This window comes from Amorphotheca resinae, assembly GCF_003019875.1.
Source record: "Amorphotheca resinae ATCC 22711 unplaced genomic scaffold M430scaffold_1, whole genome shotgun sequence".
Taxonomy (NCBI): Eukaryota; Fungi; Ascomycota; class Leotiomycetes; order Helotiales; family Amorphothecaceae; genus Amorphotheca; species Amorphotheca resinae.
The window spans coordinates 3,454,366-3,474,610 of record NW_020194471.1 but is presented as its reverse complement, the minus strand read 5'-3'; the positions used below and the strand labels follow the sequence as shown (position 1 = coordinate 3,474,610).

The 20,245-nt window shown below is 52.7% G+C and overlaps 8 protein-coding genes across 8 annotated transcripts; 4 read left to right on the top strand and 4 right to left on the bottom strand.

The window, feature by feature from the left end:
* M430DRAFT_132520 (hypothetical protein) lies at positions 1–1,954 on the bottom strand (the record flags this gene model as incomplete). Its single annotated transcript, XM_024862254.1, has 3 exons — positions 1–881; positions 953–1,746; positions 1,796–1,954. 3 exons carry the CDS (start codon positions 1,952–1,954, stop codon positions 272–274), a joined length of 1,563 nt encoding a protein of 520 aa, XP_024725756.1. The 3' UTR covers positions 1–271.
* Positions 1,955–2,550: 596 nt separating this feature from the next.
* Positions 2,551–3,222, top strand: M430DRAFT_15455 (hypothetical protein; the record flags this gene model as incomplete). Its single annotated transcript, XM_024863252.1, has 2 exons — positions 2,551–2,592; positions 2,707–3,222. 2 exons carry the CDS (start codon positions 2,551–2,553, stop codon positions 3,220–3,222), a joined length of 558 nt encoding a protein of 185 aa, XP_024725755.1.
* A 1,794-nt stretch (positions 3,223–5,016) lies between these two features.
* Positions 5,017–6,549, top strand: M430DRAFT_15454 (hypothetical protein; the record flags this gene model as incomplete). Its single annotated transcript, XM_024863251.1, has 1 exon — positions 5,017–6,549. One exon carries the CDS (start codon positions 5,017–5,019, stop codon positions 6,547–6,549), a length of 1,533 nt encoding a protein of 510 aa, XP_024725754.1.
* Positions 6,550–7,681: 1,132 nt separating this feature from the next.
* Positions 7,682–9,073, bottom strand: M430DRAFT_71652 (glycosyltransferase family 69 protein; the record flags this gene model as incomplete). The annotated part of the gene is made up of 2 exons (XM_024869515.1): positions 7,682–7,806; positions 7,933–9,073. Coding segments are annotated over 2 exons (1,266 nt in total), but the record flags the coding sequence as incomplete, so codon positions are not given.
* A 939-nt stretch (positions 9,074–10,012) lies between these two features.
* M430DRAFT_164582 (hypothetical protein) lies at positions 10,013–12,402 on the bottom strand. The gene is made up of 5 exons (XM_024863466.1): positions 12,280–12,402; positions 11,772–12,158; positions 11,185–11,669; positions 10,299–11,128; positions 10,013–10,168 (listed from the first exon to the last, which is right to left on the bottom strand). The coding sequence occupies exons 2-5, from the start codon at positions 12,013–12,015 to the stop codon at positions 10,048–10,050; spliced, it is 1,680 nt and encodes a 559-aa protein (XP_024725752.1). The 5' UTR covers positions 12,016–12,158; positions 12,280–12,402; the 3' UTR covers positions 10,013–10,047.
* A 1,044-nt stretch (positions 12,403–13,446) lies between these two features.
* On the top strand, positions 13,447–15,343 carry M430DRAFT_63382 (hypothetical protein). The gene is made up of 2 exons (XM_024869051.1): positions 13,447–13,710; positions 13,759–15,343. Exons 1-2 carry the CDS (start codon positions 13,644–13,646, stop codon positions 15,132–15,134), a joined length of 1,443 nt encoding a protein of 480 aa, XP_024725751.1. The 5' UTR covers positions 13,447–13,643; the 3' UTR covers positions 15,135–15,343.
* A 383-nt stretch (positions 15,344–15,726) lies between these two features.
* Positions 15,727–17,049, bottom strand: M430DRAFT_24578 (hypothetical protein; the record flags this gene model as incomplete). Its single annotated transcript, XM_024865096.1, has 2 exons — positions 15,727–15,740; positions 15,897–17,049. 2 exons carry the CDS (start codon positions 17,047–17,049, stop codon positions 15,727–15,729), a joined length of 1,167 nt encoding a protein of 388 aa, XP_024725750.1.
* A 94-nt stretch (positions 17,050–17,143) lies between these two features.
* On the top strand, positions 17,144–17,786 carry M430DRAFT_164539 (hypothetical protein). Its single transcript, XM_024863463.1, has one exon. It carries the CDS (start codon positions 17,238–17,240, stop codon positions 17,655–17,657), a length of 420 nt encoding a protein of 139 aa, XP_024725749.1. The 5' UTR covers positions 17,144–17,237; the 3' UTR covers positions 17,658–17,786.
* The last annotated feature ends 2,459 nt before the right edge of the window (positions 17,787–20,245 follow it).

Below are 20,245 nucleotides of genomic sequence, written 5' to 3'. Positions count from 1 at the left end.
CTCCCAAGGGAGGGTTCCTTTTTAATTTTCCGCTTTCGGGGGGCCTTTCCTTTGCGTAATCTAATGAAGATCGTTGAACAAGTCACGCACTGCATTGATCGAGTCTGGCGCGAAACGAAAATTGAAAATAGCCTGCCTCCATACATATCCACCCTACGCCAGATATCATTATGTCATACTCTTATCCCATATCCATACTCCGATCCAGTTCCCATCCTCCTACCATGAAACCGCCTTCCCAGCATCTTTGTCTAATCTAGCCCAGCTCAGCTCACCACCCCTCCACAGGCCTAATCCTCAACCTCATGCCATTCCCCGGCTTACTCGTAACGGCGCCCGCGGGCAGCGGCACCTCGGACTTATCGGCCATCTCGAACTCGAACCTCGCGACCCAGAGGGCAATCAGGCACTTCAGCTCGGCGCGAGCGAACTTCTCGCCGATGCAGCTCCTAGGGCCGTGGAGGAAGGTCATGGACGCGTAATTGCTGTCGACGCCGCCGCTGGTGGGTTTCTGGGTGACGGGATCGAGAAAGCGGTCCGGGAGGAAGAGGTGGGCGGTGGGGCCCCAGAAGGCCGGGGAGCGGTTGATGGCCCAGGGGGAGATGTAGAGCGGGGTTTGGGCGGGGATGGGGGTGTTGAGGATGGTGGTGGGGCGGATGGAGACGCGGACGGTGACGGGGACCGTGGGGTAGAGGCGGAGGATCTCGGAGACGGTGGCGTGGAGGTAGGGGAGGCTGTCGAGGGTTGTGGCGAGGTCGGGGGGAGGGGCGGAGGGGGAGGGGATGGCGGCGCGGATTTCGGCGCGGAGACGGGATTGCGCGGCGGGGTGGAGGGAGAGGAGGTACGTACCCCAGGTGAAGGCTGAGGAGGTGGTTTCGTGTCTGAGGATGAGGGTTAGTATGGGGAGTTAGGGAGTGATTGGGGAGAGGGCGGAAAGGGGGAAAGGATGTACCCTGCGGCGAGGAAGGTCAGGAGTTGTTCAGCAATCATGTCGTCTGCGAAATTGTTGGATTTGATCAAGACGGACATGATATCGACGTGCTCGTCGCCTTGCACTTTGATGAGCTCTTTCTTTTCTCGCACCAACTGCTGCGACATGGACTTCAAGGCGCTGGTCATGTCCTTCAGCTTCTGGTTGAGTTTCCACGGCAGCTTGGCGATCACCCAACGCGTGAGGAACATATGCGCGGCGAAGAACATGGCCTTCTCGGTCGTCGGCTCGAGGATCTCCTCATAGGTCTTGATCAGCTGGTCGTCTGAATTGTGCAGCGTGTTGAAGTTACGCCCCAGGCCCGCCAGGCCGATGATGTCCATGGTGACCTTGTTGGCCCAGTGATTTACCTCGACGACACTGTCGTGCTGCAGCTCCGCGGCCACGCAGTCTATCAGTTCGATGGCCTTGGACCAGAAGATTGGGTAAAGGTCGCGGATGTGGCGGAAGCTGAAGGCGGGCGAGACGTGCTTGCGCTGGAACTTGTGCTCGTCGCCCTCGACGACGACGAGGCCGTCACCGAGAACGGCGCGGAGGATCTGACGGACTCCCGCCACCTTCTCGAAGTCATAACACTTGTGCACCAGCACGTCTGCGAGCGCTTTGGGATCGGTCAAGAGAAGCCAGTCCGAGTTAAAGAAAGAGGGAACGCGGATGATGCCTTCATTGGGGACCTCATTCATGAATTTGAGAAACGTAGCACCGGCCGGTCTCTGGAAGGCCACAAGGCCGTGGTTGATGAGAGGGAAGCCACTCTAATTACTTCAGATGCTAATATGACCAGCTTTACATGGCGTATCTTACCTTGGGTTTCGGGAGATGTCTAAATGGGCTAAACCAGGCGGGGTATATGAAGACTTTCCAAACTGCCCAGAGGCCAGAAGTGATGCTCATATAAATAAGGAAGAGTCTCGTGAACGGGATCTCTGGGAAGGCCTGTGGAAATAGCGGCCGTTGAAGCATACAAAAAGCTGTAGAGACCAGGACCAACAAAATCGGGGTCGGAATTTCAAAAGCCATGTTGAAGAGCAAGGGGTTTTGAATGAATGCAATGGGCTCATGAAACAGCGATTATGTGTTTGAAAAGGAAAGTTCAAAGCCAGAGGCAGCAAGCCTGTCTTGAAGATATATAGGATTATACCTCGGTCTCACGTTCACGACACCTGGTCCTTGAAGAACATGGATCGTAGAGGTAGGCAACCCCGCATGCACGGGATAGACTGACGAATATAGAAATGATCGTAGAATAGCGGCAGAACATGAGCAAAGCATTACGAAAACAAGAAGGAGTGATCAGAACTAGACAAATGCCTTGGAGAAACAGCAGCAAGATTCAAAAGGTACACGAAAGACAGACTTGATGGGGAAAATTCAAGGTTTCATCATTAGAACACGGCACTAACCGACAGGGGGCTGTATGGGCTAAGCGAGATCTATGGCAGTTCGACGTACGTCTTGCCCAAGGTAGTCGAGTTCAACAACAGACAACCATTCAAAATGTAACATTCATCGCCTCTGCGCTCTCACACTCTCACACCCAGGTTCCAATCTCCCTCACTATGGGCACATACGCAGATTCCAATATCCCTCACTATGGGCAAGTCAATCTCACCAACCTCCGCCGCCTCCTCAACCCCATATATAGCCTGGACCAACGGCTACAACGACACCCACCTTAATCGCTGGAAAACCCTTTTTCAAATCGCCATTTCTAGACATATGCCTTCCCGCAGACACCCCAACTCCTAATCATATATCTCTCCACAACTACGCTTGTGAAATACGGCCGCACAGCGCACCTCTCCGAAGCCTCAGCTCTGCTCTTCCTAGCTTCCTTCGCGCCCAACATTCCCGTCCCGAAAGTGCATTGCGCGTTCCGAGATGACAAAAATGGGTTGACTTATATCATTATGGAAAGGATTGACGGGCAACCTTTGAGTGATTCCTGGAGCGAGAGATCGGGAAAAGAGAAGGATGCGTTGTTGACACAGTTGAAGGGCATTTTTGGGGAGTTGAGGGCGCTCAAGAAACCTCCTGGAAAGGGGATCGCGGATGGGGCTGTGTGTGCCGCTGATGGGGGGAAATTGCATGATCATCGGATATGGAACGCCGCTGGGGAGAAAGGACTGGGTCCTTTCTCGAATGAGGCGGAATTCGACCTTTTCCTTCGTAACGGGATCTCGAATACGGACTCTATCACAGACCTGGAGAAGAAGACAGAGATCCAATGAGATCCAAAAATTGATAGAGATCCACAGAGAATCTGAGGGAAGGAACTCGCATACCGTATTTACGCATGGGGATGTTAGCCCGAGTAATATTCTGGTGACGGCGGGGAGGGTAGTGGGAATTGTGGATTGGGAGATGGCTGGCTGGTATTAACAGTATTGGGAGTACACGACAGCGATCAATACGCATTATATCAAAGGGTGGAGGGAGGAGATTGGGAAGTTTCTGGATGAGTGGCCGCGAGAGAAGGAGATGGATGATTTGTGGAGAAGGCTTTATTGTAATGGGCCTTGAGGATGTGTAACTGGGTGCAAGCAGAGAGATTCAGAGTACGGTAAAGGTGCCTTCAAGACTGAATTGATCATGAGGAAATGGTATAGCTGAGCTAGTGCCTCAGAAGGTTCTCCAAAACAAGCACCCGCGCTTCTGTCGTCTCTTATTATACACTCTGTCTCCTCGCAATACCCTACACATCTTTCTCTCCAACACTTCACCGCTCTCTGTCCCAGGCCTATACTCCTGACTAGTCCCCTTCTACGCAGGTATAAGATTCTGTATCGGTTCTAGGTAGATTTTACTTAGAATTTAATACAGAGATTTTACCTTACTACTTTGCTACCTTACTTGATTAACCCTCTTATTGCCGTAGGTAGATAATAAGTAGGGATCTATTACTGTAGATCTGTCACACTAATTTGCTACTTTGCCTGTATATAATAAGCCTCCTTTTTACTCTATTTTAAGGAGTTAGTTCAAGTTGATCTAATTCACTTTGACCTACTTGAATTCGCCCCTATATTCGTCCTAACTCGCTCTATTAAGGGGCCTCGGTCGCCAAAAGCTTAGGATTCGGAGAATGTGTACGGGCTCAGGATTCGGCATATTGCGAACATCCGCCATTCGGCTTATTAGTAGTAGCCTGGCCCGCATGCGCCGGTACCGGGGCTATGGAAGTACCTAAGTGCGTGGCTAAGGTAGGTAAATGGAGGAACCGCTGTGGGCTTTTACACGCTGCTGGAAACGTGTCGGAGAAGCACTTTTTCATCATGTCATCAAGTATGCAGGCGAGCCTTGTCTTTGAATGTGCTTATCGATTGATAAAGCCAACGTGAGGTACTAACTTGATGAATTGACTATAGAACCCAAGTTATCGTACCGCGTGCAAGAGTTAATAGGTAAGGTAAGGTACCTTAGTAGGTCCTTGCAACAGTCAGTCATATATAAGTTGAGATCGAAATCTCTCCAAGTGAAGAGGGATCAAAGGTGGTCTGTTTGCAGATGAGAATAAGAGAAGTGGTCGCTTTCCGTTTCAAGTCTTGATTGTCACGTGGTTGGAGAGAAACATTGCATTCCATTTTGTTTCTCTCAAGAGGGGGGAGCGCTGGTATATACGACGGGGACTTTGGGCGACTTGACGGCGGGGCGAATTAAAAGGTTTCATCAGTAGAACACGGCACTAGGTACCCGTCACCAGGGGCTGCATGGGGCTAAGCGAGATCTACTGCAGTTCAACGAACGTCTTACTCTTACCTATGGAGACCGACTCAAAAACCTCGTGTATAGGCGGATGTGACTGTGAATACAACGAGATGTCGCTTTCAACAACAGCGAGGTGCGAAGCTTATCTCCGAGACCGATTCGATATGGAAGTATATAATGATGATGATTGCCCCAAGGCAAATACATCTTCAACTCTCATATCAGATTTCATTTCCCGAAGGAAACTGCATCTTCAACTTCCTATCAAAATCTCGTTTTACCCATAAATCGGGAAGTCAACAAAAGCTATACTCGCCATGCCCGCAATGGAGAATCAACTTTACGACGTTATCATTGTCGGTCGAGGACCCGTTGGGCTATTCTTGGCTTGCGAACTCCTCCTTCAAGATGTCTCTGTTCTAGTAGTTGAGCGCCGTTTGGCGATGGGACTAGGAGACCTTCCGGAGACTCGAGCTTGTATCGTTCACGCTCGCACGCAGGAGATACTGGCCGCTCGTGGACTTCTTCCGACTTTCAACAAAGTCAGCAGCAAGACAAACTGGTGGCATTACGGAATTCTGGAGACTCGTCTTCAGTTTGGAGCACTTGACGACGAAACATTGGAAAACCATGTAATGTTCACCCCACAGTCGCAAACGGAGGAGATCTTGCTTCGCCGCGCTCTTGAACTCGGAGTTGTTGTTCAGTTGGGGGCAAAAGTAAAGTCTTTGGACCAGTCGGCTGATGAGGTTACTCTTCGTGGAAGTTTGATCAAGGACACGAATGGTGACTCCATTGAAGAGGACTTCACCGTAAGAGGAAAATATGTCGTTGGATGTGACGGATGGCGAAGTTCTGTAAGAGAATTGGCAAAGTTCAACTGGGAACAGAGAGATGCAACTCATGTTATGTGGTCGGCGGAAGCTACGCCAGGTGTCGATATGGGGCCTTTCAACATCACCAAAAATGATGCAGGAATTCTGATTATGTGCAAGATGGATGTCCCTAGTGGTCGGTCCCGTATTGCTTGTTGGACTCCTTCTAGAAACGATCTGGATGCGACCGAACCATTCACGCTTGAAGAGTTTAATCAAGCACTCACGGAGATCACTGGCAGAGACAACAGACTCGGTAACCCTAAAGGCCTCGCCCGTTTCACTAACATGTCTGGCTATGTTACTGAATATCGCAAGGGCCGAGTTTTCCTTGGAGGCGATGCAGCACATAGACATTTACCAGCTGGCGGGCAAGGAATGAATCTCGGCATTCAAGAAGTCAACAATCTTGCGTGGAAGCTTGGGGCGGTGATCCGTGGCGAAGCCCCAGACACACTATTGGACACTTACGGATCCGAAAGGCTCAGCATCGCTCAAGGGGTCGTTACCAATACCACTGCACAGTCCCTTCTCTTCTTCGCGCATACCCGACCCGAGACAGCTATTCGAGAGTCGCTGAACAAGATCCTGGAAGTTCCGGAAGCGAATCGCAAGCTTGCTCTAGAGATTTCCGGTCTTTCGCATGCATATCCAGCGCCACTTGAGATGATCCGTCCAGAAGGATGGGATGCACTCCCGAAGGAACTGTCTGGTAAGCGAGCTCCCGATGTCAAGGTGCGGACTACGGACGGTGATGAGAAATATTTGCATGATTTCTTGAAGGGAGGAAAGTGGGTGCAGTTTGTCTTTAGCGATAGACACTCGACAGGAAATGTTGGTGTACCAGCATTCGTGGGACGCACGGAGGTTGTGTCTGTTGCAGAGATTTTGGGCAACTGGGGGGGCATGTACAAGGGACCTCACAGCCAGATTCTTATTCGGCCGGATGGCCATTTTGGCTTTGGAAAACTTTGATCTGGTTCAGAAACTGGGTTGGGCTCACGGTGGAACTAAATCCCCCCCCCTCCCCCCGGTTTTTGCTTTCAGTATACGGGGCTGCTGCCACCTACACACAGAACATCTTGTTAGAATCTGAACCAGTTACTATATCTTATAGTATTTGTAGTTTAGGTTATCTACTCCTTAGTTTAAACAAGTTAGAATTTTTAACATATGTTCCCTAAACAACTCCAAGATCTCTACCACGTAATCACGTAAGGTATTCCTCGCCGAGTAGTCACGTATTTACCTAGGTATATACCTATTGAAGTTGAGATCCTGACAGTATATCTTTGCTAGAGGCTCTGTAAGCCAAAGGCTCTTCTTATTTCCTCTTCGCTTTTTCTCCTGTATAATACCTTTTTCAACTTAGTCTCAACCCGAATACAATCTGTTGGCGTGGTTATCTGAGTTCGAGTCGTGGCGTTAGAAAAAGCTAACCTCAGTCATGATCTAGAGAAAGGAAAGGAAAGAAAAGGAAAGTCAAGGATCACCTGCTTATACTTAAACCTCTGCTCTGGTCGTACTCTAGAGGAAATTAAGCAGTCAAGAAACATCATCTATCCATGGAATTCTCGTTACAGATCCTTCAGAAGATCTTTCGGTTTTTATTAAAATTCTATAACGGATAACAATAATATCTAAGATGCCAACGCCTTGAATATGATAATGCTTTGTGAGACGAAAAACTCCTTTCTCTTGACCCTAGGTACATATTCTAAGTACCATCTATTCCCTTTCTCAAAACAGACCCTCATGCACTAACTCAGCTGCTCCCTTACTCCACGCTTGCTTGCTTGCTTGTTTGCTATACACCAATGAGACACAGACCAGACCAAAACCCACACCCACACCCAATTTCTAGATAAGTATATAAGCCACGAAAAGAGAGATCGATCTAGAACGCCAGTTTTGTGCCCTTTTTTGTGCCCTTTTTATCGTGCGAAACGAGGTCTTGATCCTTACCACGTAGGCGTTCAGAAATCAACTCTGAAGCGGAGACGTGATGCCTGTAACAAAATCGAGATCTATGTTCTTTTTCTGTCCTTTTTCTGTCCTTTTCCTTTTTGTTTTTCGTCGATTCTCATGATGAGTCGAGAGGGGGGATCACGTCTAGGGTGTCCCAGTTGCCGCCGCCGTCCTCGCCCCACTTGCCTTCCTTGAGAACGAGGAGGCGCCGGATACCGCAGAAGCCGCCGCGCCCAGCCGTCCGCGAGTAGTTTACATAGTGGCCTTTGCTCGCCCAGTATTCGGGTCCCTTGAGCATCCCGATTGTTGCTCGTCTGCCTAGCAGGCCTCTGTTCTCCAAGAGGCTTGAACCCGCTTGCTCGGTGTCGTTCTCTCCCGGCTTCTTGATACTCGACGGGACCCATAGCCGGTCCTGGACTATCTGGCCCGCAACCTCAGTCCTCCGTGGGTCAAACCACGGCATGTGTACGAAGTGGTTGATGAGGCCTTGAGGGAGGACGAGGAGGCGCTCGACACGTTTCATCATCCAGAGCAGCGAGTAGGTGTTGGCGTCGTAGGCGACGCGGACGTAGGGGTTCATGTAGATTCCGGCACCCCATTGCTCCTTGTTGGCTGGGGCGTGTTGCATGAAACCGGAGTGAGGAGGAAGGGTGGCTGGGGTAGTGGGAGAGGGAGCAGCCATGAGATCTGCGTGGATAAGACAGCATTCGCTGGCGTCCCAGAACGGCTCGGGACTTGCCCTGAACCGTAAGGGGAGCGTTGGCTGGAGGACGTTCTCATCTGCCCTCTTCTCTTGGCCAGCGTCAACATGCCGTGGAGGATCCAAATTCGTGTGCTCTTCTGGCGGCGTGGTGCCAATCTTTCCGACCTCTGGATCACGCTGGAAGTACCGCGCGTCAAAAGCCACTATTCCGCCCCAACAGCTCTTCACCCTAACCGCACTCTTCCCATGCAGAACATCCCTCCTACTCTCTGCCTCTCCCGCGTTGGCAAACCAGGGAAATATGGGTACGCCCATACTATACCCCTCATTATCTCTAGTGGCGAAGGTATCGTAGAACTTCCAGAACTTGATGAAATCCGCCCCACACGCCGCTTTGTACTCCGTCTTCCCCGTCTCCTCATTTACATTGGTTCCCCACAGTAGCCTCGTGGCGTCCTGGGGCTTGAAGATAACATCATTGATGAAGAGCAGCTTGTCGTATCTCTGCGACAGTGTATCGAGTGGTTTCAACGCCCGGTTCCGCACCTCAGCCAGGTATGCAATGCGCTTGATCCTACTCTCACCCGTCGGCAACTTGGTGCGTGTGAAGCCATCCAAATCAATCGGGTCCTCTTCCTCTGACACGATGCTCTTCCCGCACTCCAACTTCGCCTCCAACTCCTTCAGGGCAACGGTTGGCCCGCCGTATATCGACACGTATACTCGATCCTTCCCAATCAGGTCCACCAAATCCAATATTGACTTGCCCCATACACCATTTATGAGAGGACCGTCGATGATGTTGGCCGCTATGAACACGGTTTCATTGGGCTGGATATCAAACGCTGGCGGGGAGGCGTAGGAGGCGTTGAATGCGATCTGGAGGAGGAAGAGGAGGACGATGAAGATGGAGATGTGGAGAGGTCTGCAGTAACGGCGCCCTGTGCGGACGACAGTGGTGAAGGAATTGAGAGAGTTGAAGGTGGTAAAGGAGTTGAAGGAGGCGAGATAGGGGAAGGATCGCACATGAGGGCGCCGGTCCTTGAGCTCATCGTCAAGGTCTAACGATGAACGAGGAATAGCGCGATAGTCGGCAGCCATGATCGTGAAGAACAAGCTGTGCTATCGAGGTGAAGTGATTGAGAGGAAAAGCACAAGTTCGCAGAATTGGGCGGCCATCTTGTTCTGATGTTGTCCATTGCCGCGCCCCTGGGCGAGCAGGGAGGGATGTAAGCAGCCGTGCGCAGAAGGCTGTGTCCTCGGTTGTCGCCCGTTTAGCCCTGCAAGGTACGTAAAGGGACTCGTACGTCTCTCTGCACGTATTGGATTGGATTGGACTGGACTGGACGACTGGACTGGACCCCTTTCCCATGGACTCATTCTCCGTAATATTCCCCACGCGGGGCGACCGTTGGCTCGACAGCTGCCACGTTAGCTACATTTTAGATCAGCGCTATCCTGCGCCGTCAACAGTTAGAGTCCTTGGGGGTCCTTGAGAAGTTGAGAAAGCGTTTAGTCTAAGACCAGTCAGCGAGCGGCCCCATAGCGATCCATATATATATAAGGTATGGCTTAGAGAACGGCTCCATCCAAAGCACTTCCGGGGAGGCGAGGCTTGCGTACTCCGTATAAATATAATAAACCAATCAAATTATTCAAATTACCCCCCCACTGCGCATCACGTTTCAACCACTCTCAGTACGCAATTGGATTTACTAGACGGGCTACATAAGAGCTCATATCATACATTGTCTGCTATTCCACCTGATGTTCCTCCGGAGGGTATGTATTCCCATTCTGTGCTATCTTGTTTTCGCCGCATGGGGAATGTGGTATTGGGGAGCCAGGTTTGAGTTGATCAGGTAGTAGAGATACACAGCAGGGGGAACAGTGACGAGGACGAGTGCTGTCATGGCCAGCAGCCTGTACGTGAAGACGCTTATCAGCAGTGCTCAAGTGGGGGTTGGGCTCTTGAAAGTCCCCAGATCGAAAGGGAGAGGGGAAGAAGAGGGAGAAAGCAAAGGGGTCGCAGTAAGTAGCTGCGTTGCCTTACGCATGACGGTCACCACCACATATTCTTGTGATCAGGCCTCCAATCCAGTCTATAAAGATGAGGCTCAGGAAGCTCCTCAGAAAGCCCTTGGGTTTCGCATCCTGGCCGGTCGGGCGCATCGATGATGGAGTCGCTGGTCGTTCCGCCGCGGGCGACGGTGCTTTGCGCTTCGTAAGCTGCGTCTGGTCGCCCCCCTCTTCGCTTCTGCTTGCTGCCGCTGTATTCTCGACCGACTGTTCAAAAGGCTTATCACTGGATTGAGCCTTCAAGCTCGCGCCCGGGGTGGCTGATTCGACGGTATCAGTGGGACCCTCCATGGGAGATACGATCTCCCTGGGGCTAACCTCATGGCCATCAATACTTGGACCCGGCCCTTCATTGTCCAACTCATCACTAGTAGCAGCTTCTTCTCGATTGCTGTCTTCCGGAATAGAGTCAAGAGAGCCTCCGCTAGTTTCCAGGTGCGGCGATGGAGAAGGGGCTCCAAGACGCTCAACATAGGGTTCAGGCCCAATAACCGGGGATGAAGAGGTTTCGATTGCTGTCTCATCCTCGTTCAGACGGCTAGCTGATGTTCTGACGCTCTCCAGGATCAAACGACGCTCACTTGGAAAGGCTTCAATCGTGGGGTCATTGGGATCGATGTTAGTTTCTACCTGTCCAAGGGCCGCTCCTGGTGTCTCAGGTGCACCTGGCTCTTTATCCTCGGTTTCTGGACGCTGGACACACTCATGTGCAAAGAGAGGAGCTCGGTCTTCCCATGGAGTCACTGTACCTGATTCGGTCATCTCGTCGCCAGGAACCATGGCATATATCGGAGGCATTTGAAGCTCCCAGGTGTCAGCAAAACAGGAAGAAGCTAGAATTTTGCGACTGAGAAACTTACTCTTTGCTCATCCTCATCTGGCTCATCTTCATCATCTATAATCGCCGCACTCTCGGCGACCTCTGCTGCTGTGGCCGCGACATCGGGAATAGGAGTCAGAGACATACGTCTAAAGCCAATCCGACCAGCTTCTTCGTCGGGAATAGGGGGCGTGGGTGGTTCTTTATCGAGAATCGTAGCTGCATCCGCAACCTCTGCTGCAACATTCGCCAGCTCGGGGGTACTTGTTTGGTCTCTTGTCAGGGCATTGTCTGGCTCGACGTGATTTTGCCTAGCTACAACGCTTGCGTAAGTGGGTTTCTTGTCGTCTTTCATTGACGCCTTTGCTCCAGTGTCGCCCTTGGTTTCAAGTTCAGGATCCATCTTGTCGAGTGTCGCTGATGGAGCAGAAACCTTTGATGATTGCTGCGACTGCCCGGTTTCGGTAGATTCCTGGTGGATGGAGACGGCAAGTATGTTGTTTCGATTACCTGCATCATCCGTTGCTGTAGAAGAAATGCATCAGCTATCAAGATGCTCCTACCAAGTGATAGAGGCAGGTGAACTGCTTGTCGATCTGCAAAGACGTGATCAGCAATGGAACTTACCAGTCGGCGAATCCTCATCCAACATCCACCAGTCCCCATTCCCAATGCGAAACTTGTACTGATACTCCTTTCCTTCCTCTACTTCAACCTCTTTGTGATACCGGTGCTGGTTCTGGTCGTCGACCGTAAAGCGCATTTCTTGGGGCTGCCAGGCTGGATCCGAGAAAGAACCCGCGAGATAGACAGGCGGCTGAACCCCAGGCTTAGAGAATTCAATCGGAACGACTGTTCTTCGGGATGTCATGATGGGCTGGATTGTCTGAGAGCTGTGGCATCCGTCGCCGAGGGCTTGATTGTGGTTGCTGGTTGGATTCTCAAGATAGAGGGAGGGAGAGTTGGGGAGATTGACTCGTGGTGTTACGTATACCCGGTGAGGCAGGAGCAAATCTTTAATCGAAGTCAGCCAACGCGCAGAGACTTCCTCGACACATAGTGAATGGTGAATTGACGACTAAGTGAGCCTTGCGAAGGCCTCGCAGTGCAAAGAGACGATGAAGTGAAATCATACGATATTGTTGGGCTTCGTGCAAACTTTCGTGCAGAAAGCCGGAAACCCTACCTGCTATCTTCTCAAGACGGCCAGTTTCAATACGGGGAAAGTATCTTCACCACCGACAAGTCTGAACGTGTATCTAGGTCATCATATGACGACGGCATTGAGATACTGTTGTGGGACAGCGACAGCGACGTCAAAGAAGCCGCGCAGGCGTCTGTTCTTGGTCATATGCTGAATTGGTAGAACACGGCTGATGACAAGGCTGCCAGTGCTGAGGTCATTAAAACAAGACAGCAGCAGGAAACGTGCGTCAACGCCAACACATTTGCCCCTCGCGATTCACAAAGACGGAGACAGCTGTGTGATGAATTCCGACAGTCTTTGATAATGATACAAAATTCATGAACAAGAGCAGAGGAAGAGGGGTAGAGAGGGGAAGAAGCAGCTGGATTAACGGATGTTCAATTCAGCCTCTGTGTTCATCGTACCATGCCATCCATACCTCTACTGCCCAGCTTCCCCGCCACAAGTTCCCCGCCTCGGATTCCGGATGGCGTCAGAACATTGTTCAGTACACCGCACATGTTGCCGACTTCCACTCCAATCATCGCTTTGCAAGAACCTGTGCCACAACAGGCCCGTCGAGCCTTTGAGCCGTTGTTGTGTCCAGAGTAACCCGCCACAGTTGCCACGGTAGGGTCCTTGGTTGTGGCTTTGAAGGGTATAGGCGGAGATAATAGCTAGTTTAACTTTAAATAGATAGTTGCATCACAGTGACGGGTATATGTCGATGACCTAAGGACGAGAGACCCTGAAGAAAGTTCTCCTTGAAGCAAAGGATGCTTGAAGAACAGATGCCTTGGCTCTTATAGTTTCAACTTTACATGTTTCCGGGTTAAGGCTTTTGACAAGTATTTTGTTGTTTCAAGCCTTGAGTTTTTTATTGCCGATCCTCCCCTCCCTACAATGTAGATCTCAAAGGGCCCATGCAAAGATTGCAACAACGGGATGGGGCTATCAAGATTCCGATTTCAAATACGACAAAGAGAAGAGAGGAGCCAAATTGTCAAGAAGCATAGGTAGGTAGGTATCTACCTGATTATTCAAGATAAATAATCGATACTGGAGTGAGGTACCTGGTACCTGAGGTTTGAACTCGCTACCTAGTCCCAAGTGCATGTGAATTTTAACCTCAGGCCAACATCTGTCCAAGACAACATGTAGACTCCACCACATGTGTCGCCTTCTCAGTCTTTGGACACCTTAGCATCTACAGAATCATAGCATAGTGGACAATAGAGCTTGATGCTCGTCTCACCAAGCCACACTCTATCTTGAGCTCCATCTTCTCGCACGGCCCACGCTCTCTTCTCAAAATGTCTCTCCCGCCATCGACTATCCACATCAAGAGGAAGGCCACGGACGACCCAGTTGAATTTCTCCGTAAGGACGAATCTTCCCGCGGTAGAGATCCCAGCTGATCACATACAGGTGTGCATGAACTTAGTGGGAAACGACAGCGCCGCGCTACAGAATTCGTATTTACACGACAGCAGCCTACCGGTGATGACTCGGCACCTACCTACGATGCGTCTAACACAACACAAAAAGCTCTTCAAGGCCGGCAGATCAAGCCATTACCCGGTGCTTCCAGCTCTGCATCTCTGAGTGCTCAGCAGAAATCACAAGCAAGCCAACTGGGGAGCGGACTAGAACATGGAGCTGGCGAGGTTGGGCCAGATGCTCCTCCCTCTACAAACAGCCAGAGCGCTCAGCAACCCCCCAACGACGATGGCACCCCCACGGCTCTTGAAATCGCCCGGCACCGCCGCTTCCACATATCACGAAGCTCGATCAGTTCCAGGACCCAGAGCCCAGTCCTAGGCGGGAAGATCCAGAAGCGTACCCCCACCGTCTTCGTCGAACGACGAGCCCGCCGACGACCCTCTCGAGATGGAACAACAACACCTCCCACGCAGCAACCCACGACGCCCACAACCCCCTTGCCCGAGCCCGCCCGACCGCAAAAGAAACCTGGCCTCGCCGCACGCGTACCAGCCAAGAAGAACTCTCAGAGCAGTCTAGCTCCGGCAGCCACTCCCAGCACGCCCGCTCGAAACGTCAGCTTGCCTTCGGGTCTCGTGATGCCATGGGACGTAACCTCGGAGCAACTGGCCAAGGAGATGCAAGCCTACACGCTGCAAGAGATTGGGCGCAGCATCGCGGCCTCCGAAGCACCAACGCACCCTCCACCACCCCCATCTCGGGCCACCCCGCGAAAGAGCACACCCTCTCGATTCAAGCCCCGCAAGCCCGCCCTCCGCTATCAAGAACGGCACCCTGATGAAGTCGTCCCTACGACCCATTCCGGTATGGATATGGACACCGACGTCTCAGAAGCAGAAGAAGAGGAAGATGAAGAAGAAGAAGAAGAAGAAGGCGAGTACGTAATCGACACGTACATCCGGATCCCCACGACCTCCCTCCCACCCTCCATCACAGCCAACGACCCAGAATCATCATTCGGGCTTCTCGTTCTCGACTCCCAGCCCGACATCGACGCCTTCTACCACTCCTCCTCGGACACCAACTCAGACCTCGACGACGAGGAGGAGGAGGACGAGAATGCCGAGAATCACTACTCGGCCGACTATCCCGACGACGAGGTCGATTCCGATGATGAGTTTGATAGGAATGTGTATCGCTACCATCATATGCAGGAGCCGGAGGACGAGGAGGGCTTTGATGATGCTACGTTTAGTGATGATGAGGATCTGCATAAGGGGGATGATGCGACGAGGTTTCCGTGGGGGAGGGGGAGGGGCTGGATGGTAGGACGTGCGGATCGAGATGTGGAGGAGTTTTGAGATTTGAGGGGTTTGAGCGGGAGCGGGAGCGGGAGCGGGAGTGGAGAGTAGGTGTGGGGTGCGATATGGAGATGATGTGGGGGTGGCATTCCGAGGTCAGTGCACGCACGATGATCAGCTGGAGATCTACCTAATACCTCACCTCACCTCCTGTACGATACGCACCACGATGTAGAGTCAAATATATGCCCGACGTTTCGTACATACATACATGCATACATACATGCCTTTTGTGCATGGATGAATGCACACACACCTATCTCTCCCCATCTCATCTCATCCCACTCCCTCATTTAACGTATTCCATTCCCAATTTCCAATTTCCTCTCCCTCCCTCCCTTCTTGATTGACTTATTGACATGAACAGAACAGAAACAGAAACAGAAACAGTGCAGAACAGACCAGATTACCACCCCCCCGCCTCGACGCCCAACAAAACAAAAAAAACAAAAAAAAAACACGACTGCCTGCCACCACCGGATTCCGGATACATTACATAATACGCGATTGGGATGGGATATTTATTAACCTTCCAGATAGATAGAGCCTGAAGATGGAAAAGAAAGAGGGAAAAAAAGGGGGGGAAGAGGATTTAGGGATAGGTCCCTAGGTAGGTAGGTAGCAGAGGGAGGTAAGGTAGGTAGGTTTATGGCTCGCGGTGTTCTTCGACCATGCGGAGGACTTTGCGCCACATTGCTTTTGCTATCGCCCATGATGGTTAGCGGGAGGGTGAAGAAAAGGGGGGGGATTGGGAGTACTCACTTCCTGCTGGGTCCGTCGGGTCATTACCCTGCAAGATCCTCCGCGCGAGCTCCTTATGCTCCTCACTAACCCAGGGATACTCCACGGCCCGCCACGGATACTTGTCGACGAGGGTAAACGGGACGCCCTTGACACGGCCCTCGATGGTCGCCCGGCCCCTCACCTTGGCGTCGTCCAGCAGCAGCTTCCCATTCTCGTCGAACATTGGCCGCCGCTGTGCGTCGAGCCGCGGGATCTTATTGTCACGATACAGCCGCGCCGAGAAGCACTGCGCCGTCTTCCGCTCCGCCGGCCACAGCTTGTCGAATTCCGCACACATGGCGTTGTAGCAGACGTGGCAGTCTTCTTTCATGTACCGGATCCAGTCGACCTGTTCGCGGAGGTACGCTTTGTTGCAGTAGGGCCCTTTGGGTGCGCCCGGCGAGGATGGGGAGGCAGAGTAGAGGGTGAGTGCTGTAGGGGAGCGCGAGTCGGCAGCAGACTTGTGATTCGGACTGCGGCGCATCGACGAGTGTGGTGCGGAGCCGCGCCGCTGCTGTTTATTCCTGCGCTGGTGCCGGATGTCGCACAGCTGGATGCTCCCCCGGCGCAGGTCGCGATCCGGCTCGGAGGTCGAATACGCCTCGGGCGGATCGAGATCCATCTCTTCGGCAGTCTCTTGAGTAGGCCGCCGTCTCGCGCCCCAGTACTCGACGTCTGCGCCAGCGCAGTGCTCGCGAGGACCACCCACCCGAGGGAGGTTGTGGGGGGTGCGGTTTGCCGCCTCGCCGCCCGTGCCCTCCCTTCGAGGCGACGGCGCGTATCCCCATCTCTCGACGGGACTCAGGGGGGCGCCATACCTATGCTGTTGCTGTGAGCGCGCCTCGGGATCCCGCATCATCTCGATGCTGCCCACGCCCTGGCAGATGTCGTAGTACGACAGCGGCGGCGTGAGCGGTCCGGCGCGCATGGGCGGCAGTTTGTGAGGGGGCGCGGGCTGCCACGACGCCGTCAGCGTCGTCGGCTCCATGATCATGAGTGCATCCCCAGCGTCTGGGGCGGGAGACGGGTTCAGGATCATGGAGAGGTTCATCTTGCCCGCGGGGTTCATGGACTGGGCGGGCAAAGAGCTGGGATGCATGGATGGCGAGTGGCCGGGCGTGGGCAGGAGCATTCTCTCTCCTGCCGGAGAGGAGAGGAAGGGATCAGGTAGGATGGGGGTGTCAGCTCGCGTCTGATGATATATATGCAGCTATGGCGGTGATATCATCAACGGTCTGCTCGTCGGTGCTTGGTTCGCGGTGATCGATATGCGATGGTCCCGGAAGAAGAAGGTGTATCGATAAGAAGGGATATAGATATATGAATCTCGAAGGGGTCACGAAGGGATCAATGAAGAGATCTAGATGCGAGGTAAGAGAGAAAGGGAGGAATGAAGAATATGCAGCAGCATCGTTTATCCAACGGGCGAACGGCCTCCCTATATATAAATGCAGAAACGGGCAGTTCAGCCACCACCCCCTTCGCTCCTCCAACAACGGCTCCGTGTCACCAGCACCGGCATCGCGTTGGAGAAAAAAAGACGGACGGAGAGGGAAAAAAAGGGAAAGAAAGAGCGGAGCGAGGGGAACGCGGCCCAGACCTTGGGGTCGGTCCTGCATAGCCGTTCATCAACCACGAAATATACAACACAGACAGACAGACAAGACAAGACACTTAGCTACCTGCCTACCTGGCCTTACCATCGACCAACGCCGAATGCAAAGAAATAAAAATAAATAATCAGAAATAAAAGAGATAACTAGACCAAAAAAAAGAAACTAAGGTACCTTACCCATATCATCCATCGGGCAATCAATCAATCCTCCCCATGTTCACAAACCACCTCCCTCCCCCCTCTCACCCTCACCCTCACCCTCACCCACCCACAAACCCATACCATACCATACCATACCATACCATACCATACCATACCATACCTAACCTTACCTTTCCCACTTGCAAGGGGCCAGCCAGCACTGCACAACGCCCTCGAATCTTCAGCAGCGGGCGCATCTCTCTGTCGTCGAATCCGCGCGAGTGCCGAGTTGGAGGCGCCATCGCTGGTCGCGGATTGGGTACCGAGGGAGAGGGAAACCGGGGGGGGAGGGGGGGGGCTTGTTGCATCTGATATTATAAATTGGATCTGCTTTTATGATATTATGTTATTATAGAAAAGCTGGTATATTAGATTGATTATCTTATACAGAGGTACGTACCTTAGGTACCTAAAGTGGAGGGGATTGGGGGGGAACAAGGGGGGAGAGAGAAGGGGATCTGTACTTCTTGGGTATCTCGCAGGTGGGTTTTGCCTATCTTGATTTCCTTTCCCTTTCCTTTTTCCTGTTTTTTTGACTCCTCTCTCTGCTTCTTTGGGTCTTGTTGTTGGTTCTTTTTTCTTTTCCCATGCTAATACTTTGACTTGGATCATGTTTCTGGGTCTGTCATGGGAAGAGAGCCCTTTGTACGTACCTAGCCCGACCTCCTCTTGCTGCTATTTCTTGAGTCTTGCCACGACCCGGCACTTGGAGTGGGGATGGAGAAAAGAAAGTGCCCCCCTTACCTGCTCTTAGGAGTTAGACCCTTCCTTATTGTTGCACAGATGATGCGTCGAGATGAATGTGGGGAGCCGTTGGGCCGTTGGCTATAGTTACTCTCTGAGGGTGCTATTCCGGGGGTTCGTCGACGTTGTATAATCCTACATCCCGTCTGGTGATAGGTAATACGGTAATGCCTGACCTTCCAAGTTTGACGTTCCCTTTACCTTGGTCATACCTTGGTCTACCGCAGCAGATACCGTAGCAAACATTCCTCCGCGCTTACCTGACCCTCCCTCCTTCACCAAAGCCGCCGTGCACCTCTTACCTACCTCGCACCTCACCAACCCCATCCCCCATCCCCCCATCCCTCTCTTCTCCAGCCTGGGCGGCTACAGTCGCCCGGCCCCTTGCCGCAAACATGCTAGCCCCCTCGTTCATCGAGCCACACACAGCTCCCGGCCCCGGTCCCCCAACCCGGCATCACCTCCACTGCCCTAGCCACAGATCCCCGATCCACGATGGGCACACAGATCAGTGATCAATCAATGGTCACACAGATCACGCCGGCCGCCCCCGTTTGTCAGCACGCGATCGGCCGCGTCGCTTGCCGCATCCGGCTGGTCTTGCGTCCGCCGTGCAGACGCCGCGCCATCCTTGCGGGGGATCGCCGAGGTTCCAGAATCACCCCGTCCGAAGAGGTTTAGCGCGTGGTCTGCCCTCCCGGCATCAGACATGATGACCTACCTAGATAGGCAATTCTGGGCCATTCCCTGATGAAATGGGCGCACTGGCCTGCTGCCCTCGCATATTTCGCATTCGCTACCACGTCCCCGGGTCCGCGATGTGCTCAACCCGCATGAGACGCGGGTCCCGTGACTTGCGGCGGGCAAAGCACGGGGCGTGATGTTGTGTGATGGGCGGCAAAGAATCAAGAGGAGTTGCAGAATGATGCGTGCCCCTTTACACACGTGCATTTCTCTCCAAGAGCCGGTGCACGGTGATTTGCGGAGGGAGGCTTCTGACATGAACCACGGACCACGACATGTATCACGATGTTACGATCTCGCGATCAATGCCGTTATGCCAGGCAGGGTCCAGTCGGGAATCAAGATTCAGGCCAGTTCTCTCTCCTCTCCCTCCTCTCCCCTCTCTTCCCTCCTAATCTCCCGCTGGCCGCGGCCTGGGAATTGGCAGCCCCTGCAAGTCAAGTCAAGCGCAATAAACAGGCGCAGCACGCCGGAACCGTGAAGCCATCCAGAGGCCATGAATCATGATTCCCATCACAAATGCGCAGGGTCACTGGGGGGGCGGGCGGCAAACCCAGATGCCAGGGATGGGTGATGGGAGGAGCGATGAGTCGTGCCACGCATCTGCGCTCTGCGCTCTGCGCTCTGCAGCTCTGCGTCTCTGTGCCCTCTCTCTTCTCTCCCTTCGAGACGCGCCAACAGATCTCCTGGCCCCTCTGATCCATCCGCATCCGTCACAGTAATGCAGACCCGACAGTTCGGAGCGCATCATTCAATAGTACTGCGAGTGTGTGACTGTGTGTCAAGAGCAAAACGGTCACTTGAGATATGCCCCTGCTGGCCGAGAGGCGCGCCACGCGCCAAAATGATTATCGAGCTGTGACTGGATTACCGGATTACCGCCGTGTTACCGTATTCTCGGCGGTGATTACAGGCCGGGGATGGCCCGGGACAACTCGATGTTGTCGGGCAGGGAACGGGTCTGAATATCAAGATGAAGGTCCCGTCACGACCAAAGCACTAATACCACAGCCGGAGTTAAGAA

Bases quoted from the DNA above. Each gene is read 5' to 3' on its own strand.
- M430DRAFT_164582 (XM_024863466.1), bottom strand. From the start codon at position 12,015: ATGACATCCCGAAGAACAGTCGTTCCGATTGAATTCTCTAAGCCTGGG. The intron at 11,670-11,771 runs GTAAGTTCCATT...TTTCTTCTACAG, and splicing joins GGATGAGGATTCGCCGACTG to CAACGGATGATGCAGGTAAT. The intron at 11,129-11,184 runs GTAAGTTTCTCA...GACACCTGGGAG, and splicing joins CAGATGAGGATGAGCAAAGA to CTTCAAATGCCTCCGATATA.
- M430DRAFT_63382 (XM_024869051.1), top strand. From the start codon at position 13,644: ATGTCTCTCCCGCCATCGACTATCCACATCAAGAGGAAGGCCACGGAC. The intron at 13,711-13,758 runs GTAAGGACGAAT...GATCACATACAG, and splicing joins CGACCCAGTTGAATTTCTCC to GTGTGCATGAACTTAGTGGG.
- M430DRAFT_164539 (XM_024863463.1), top strand. From the start codon at position 17,238: ATGAATCTCGAAGGGGTCACGAAGGGATCAATGAAGAGATCTAGATGC.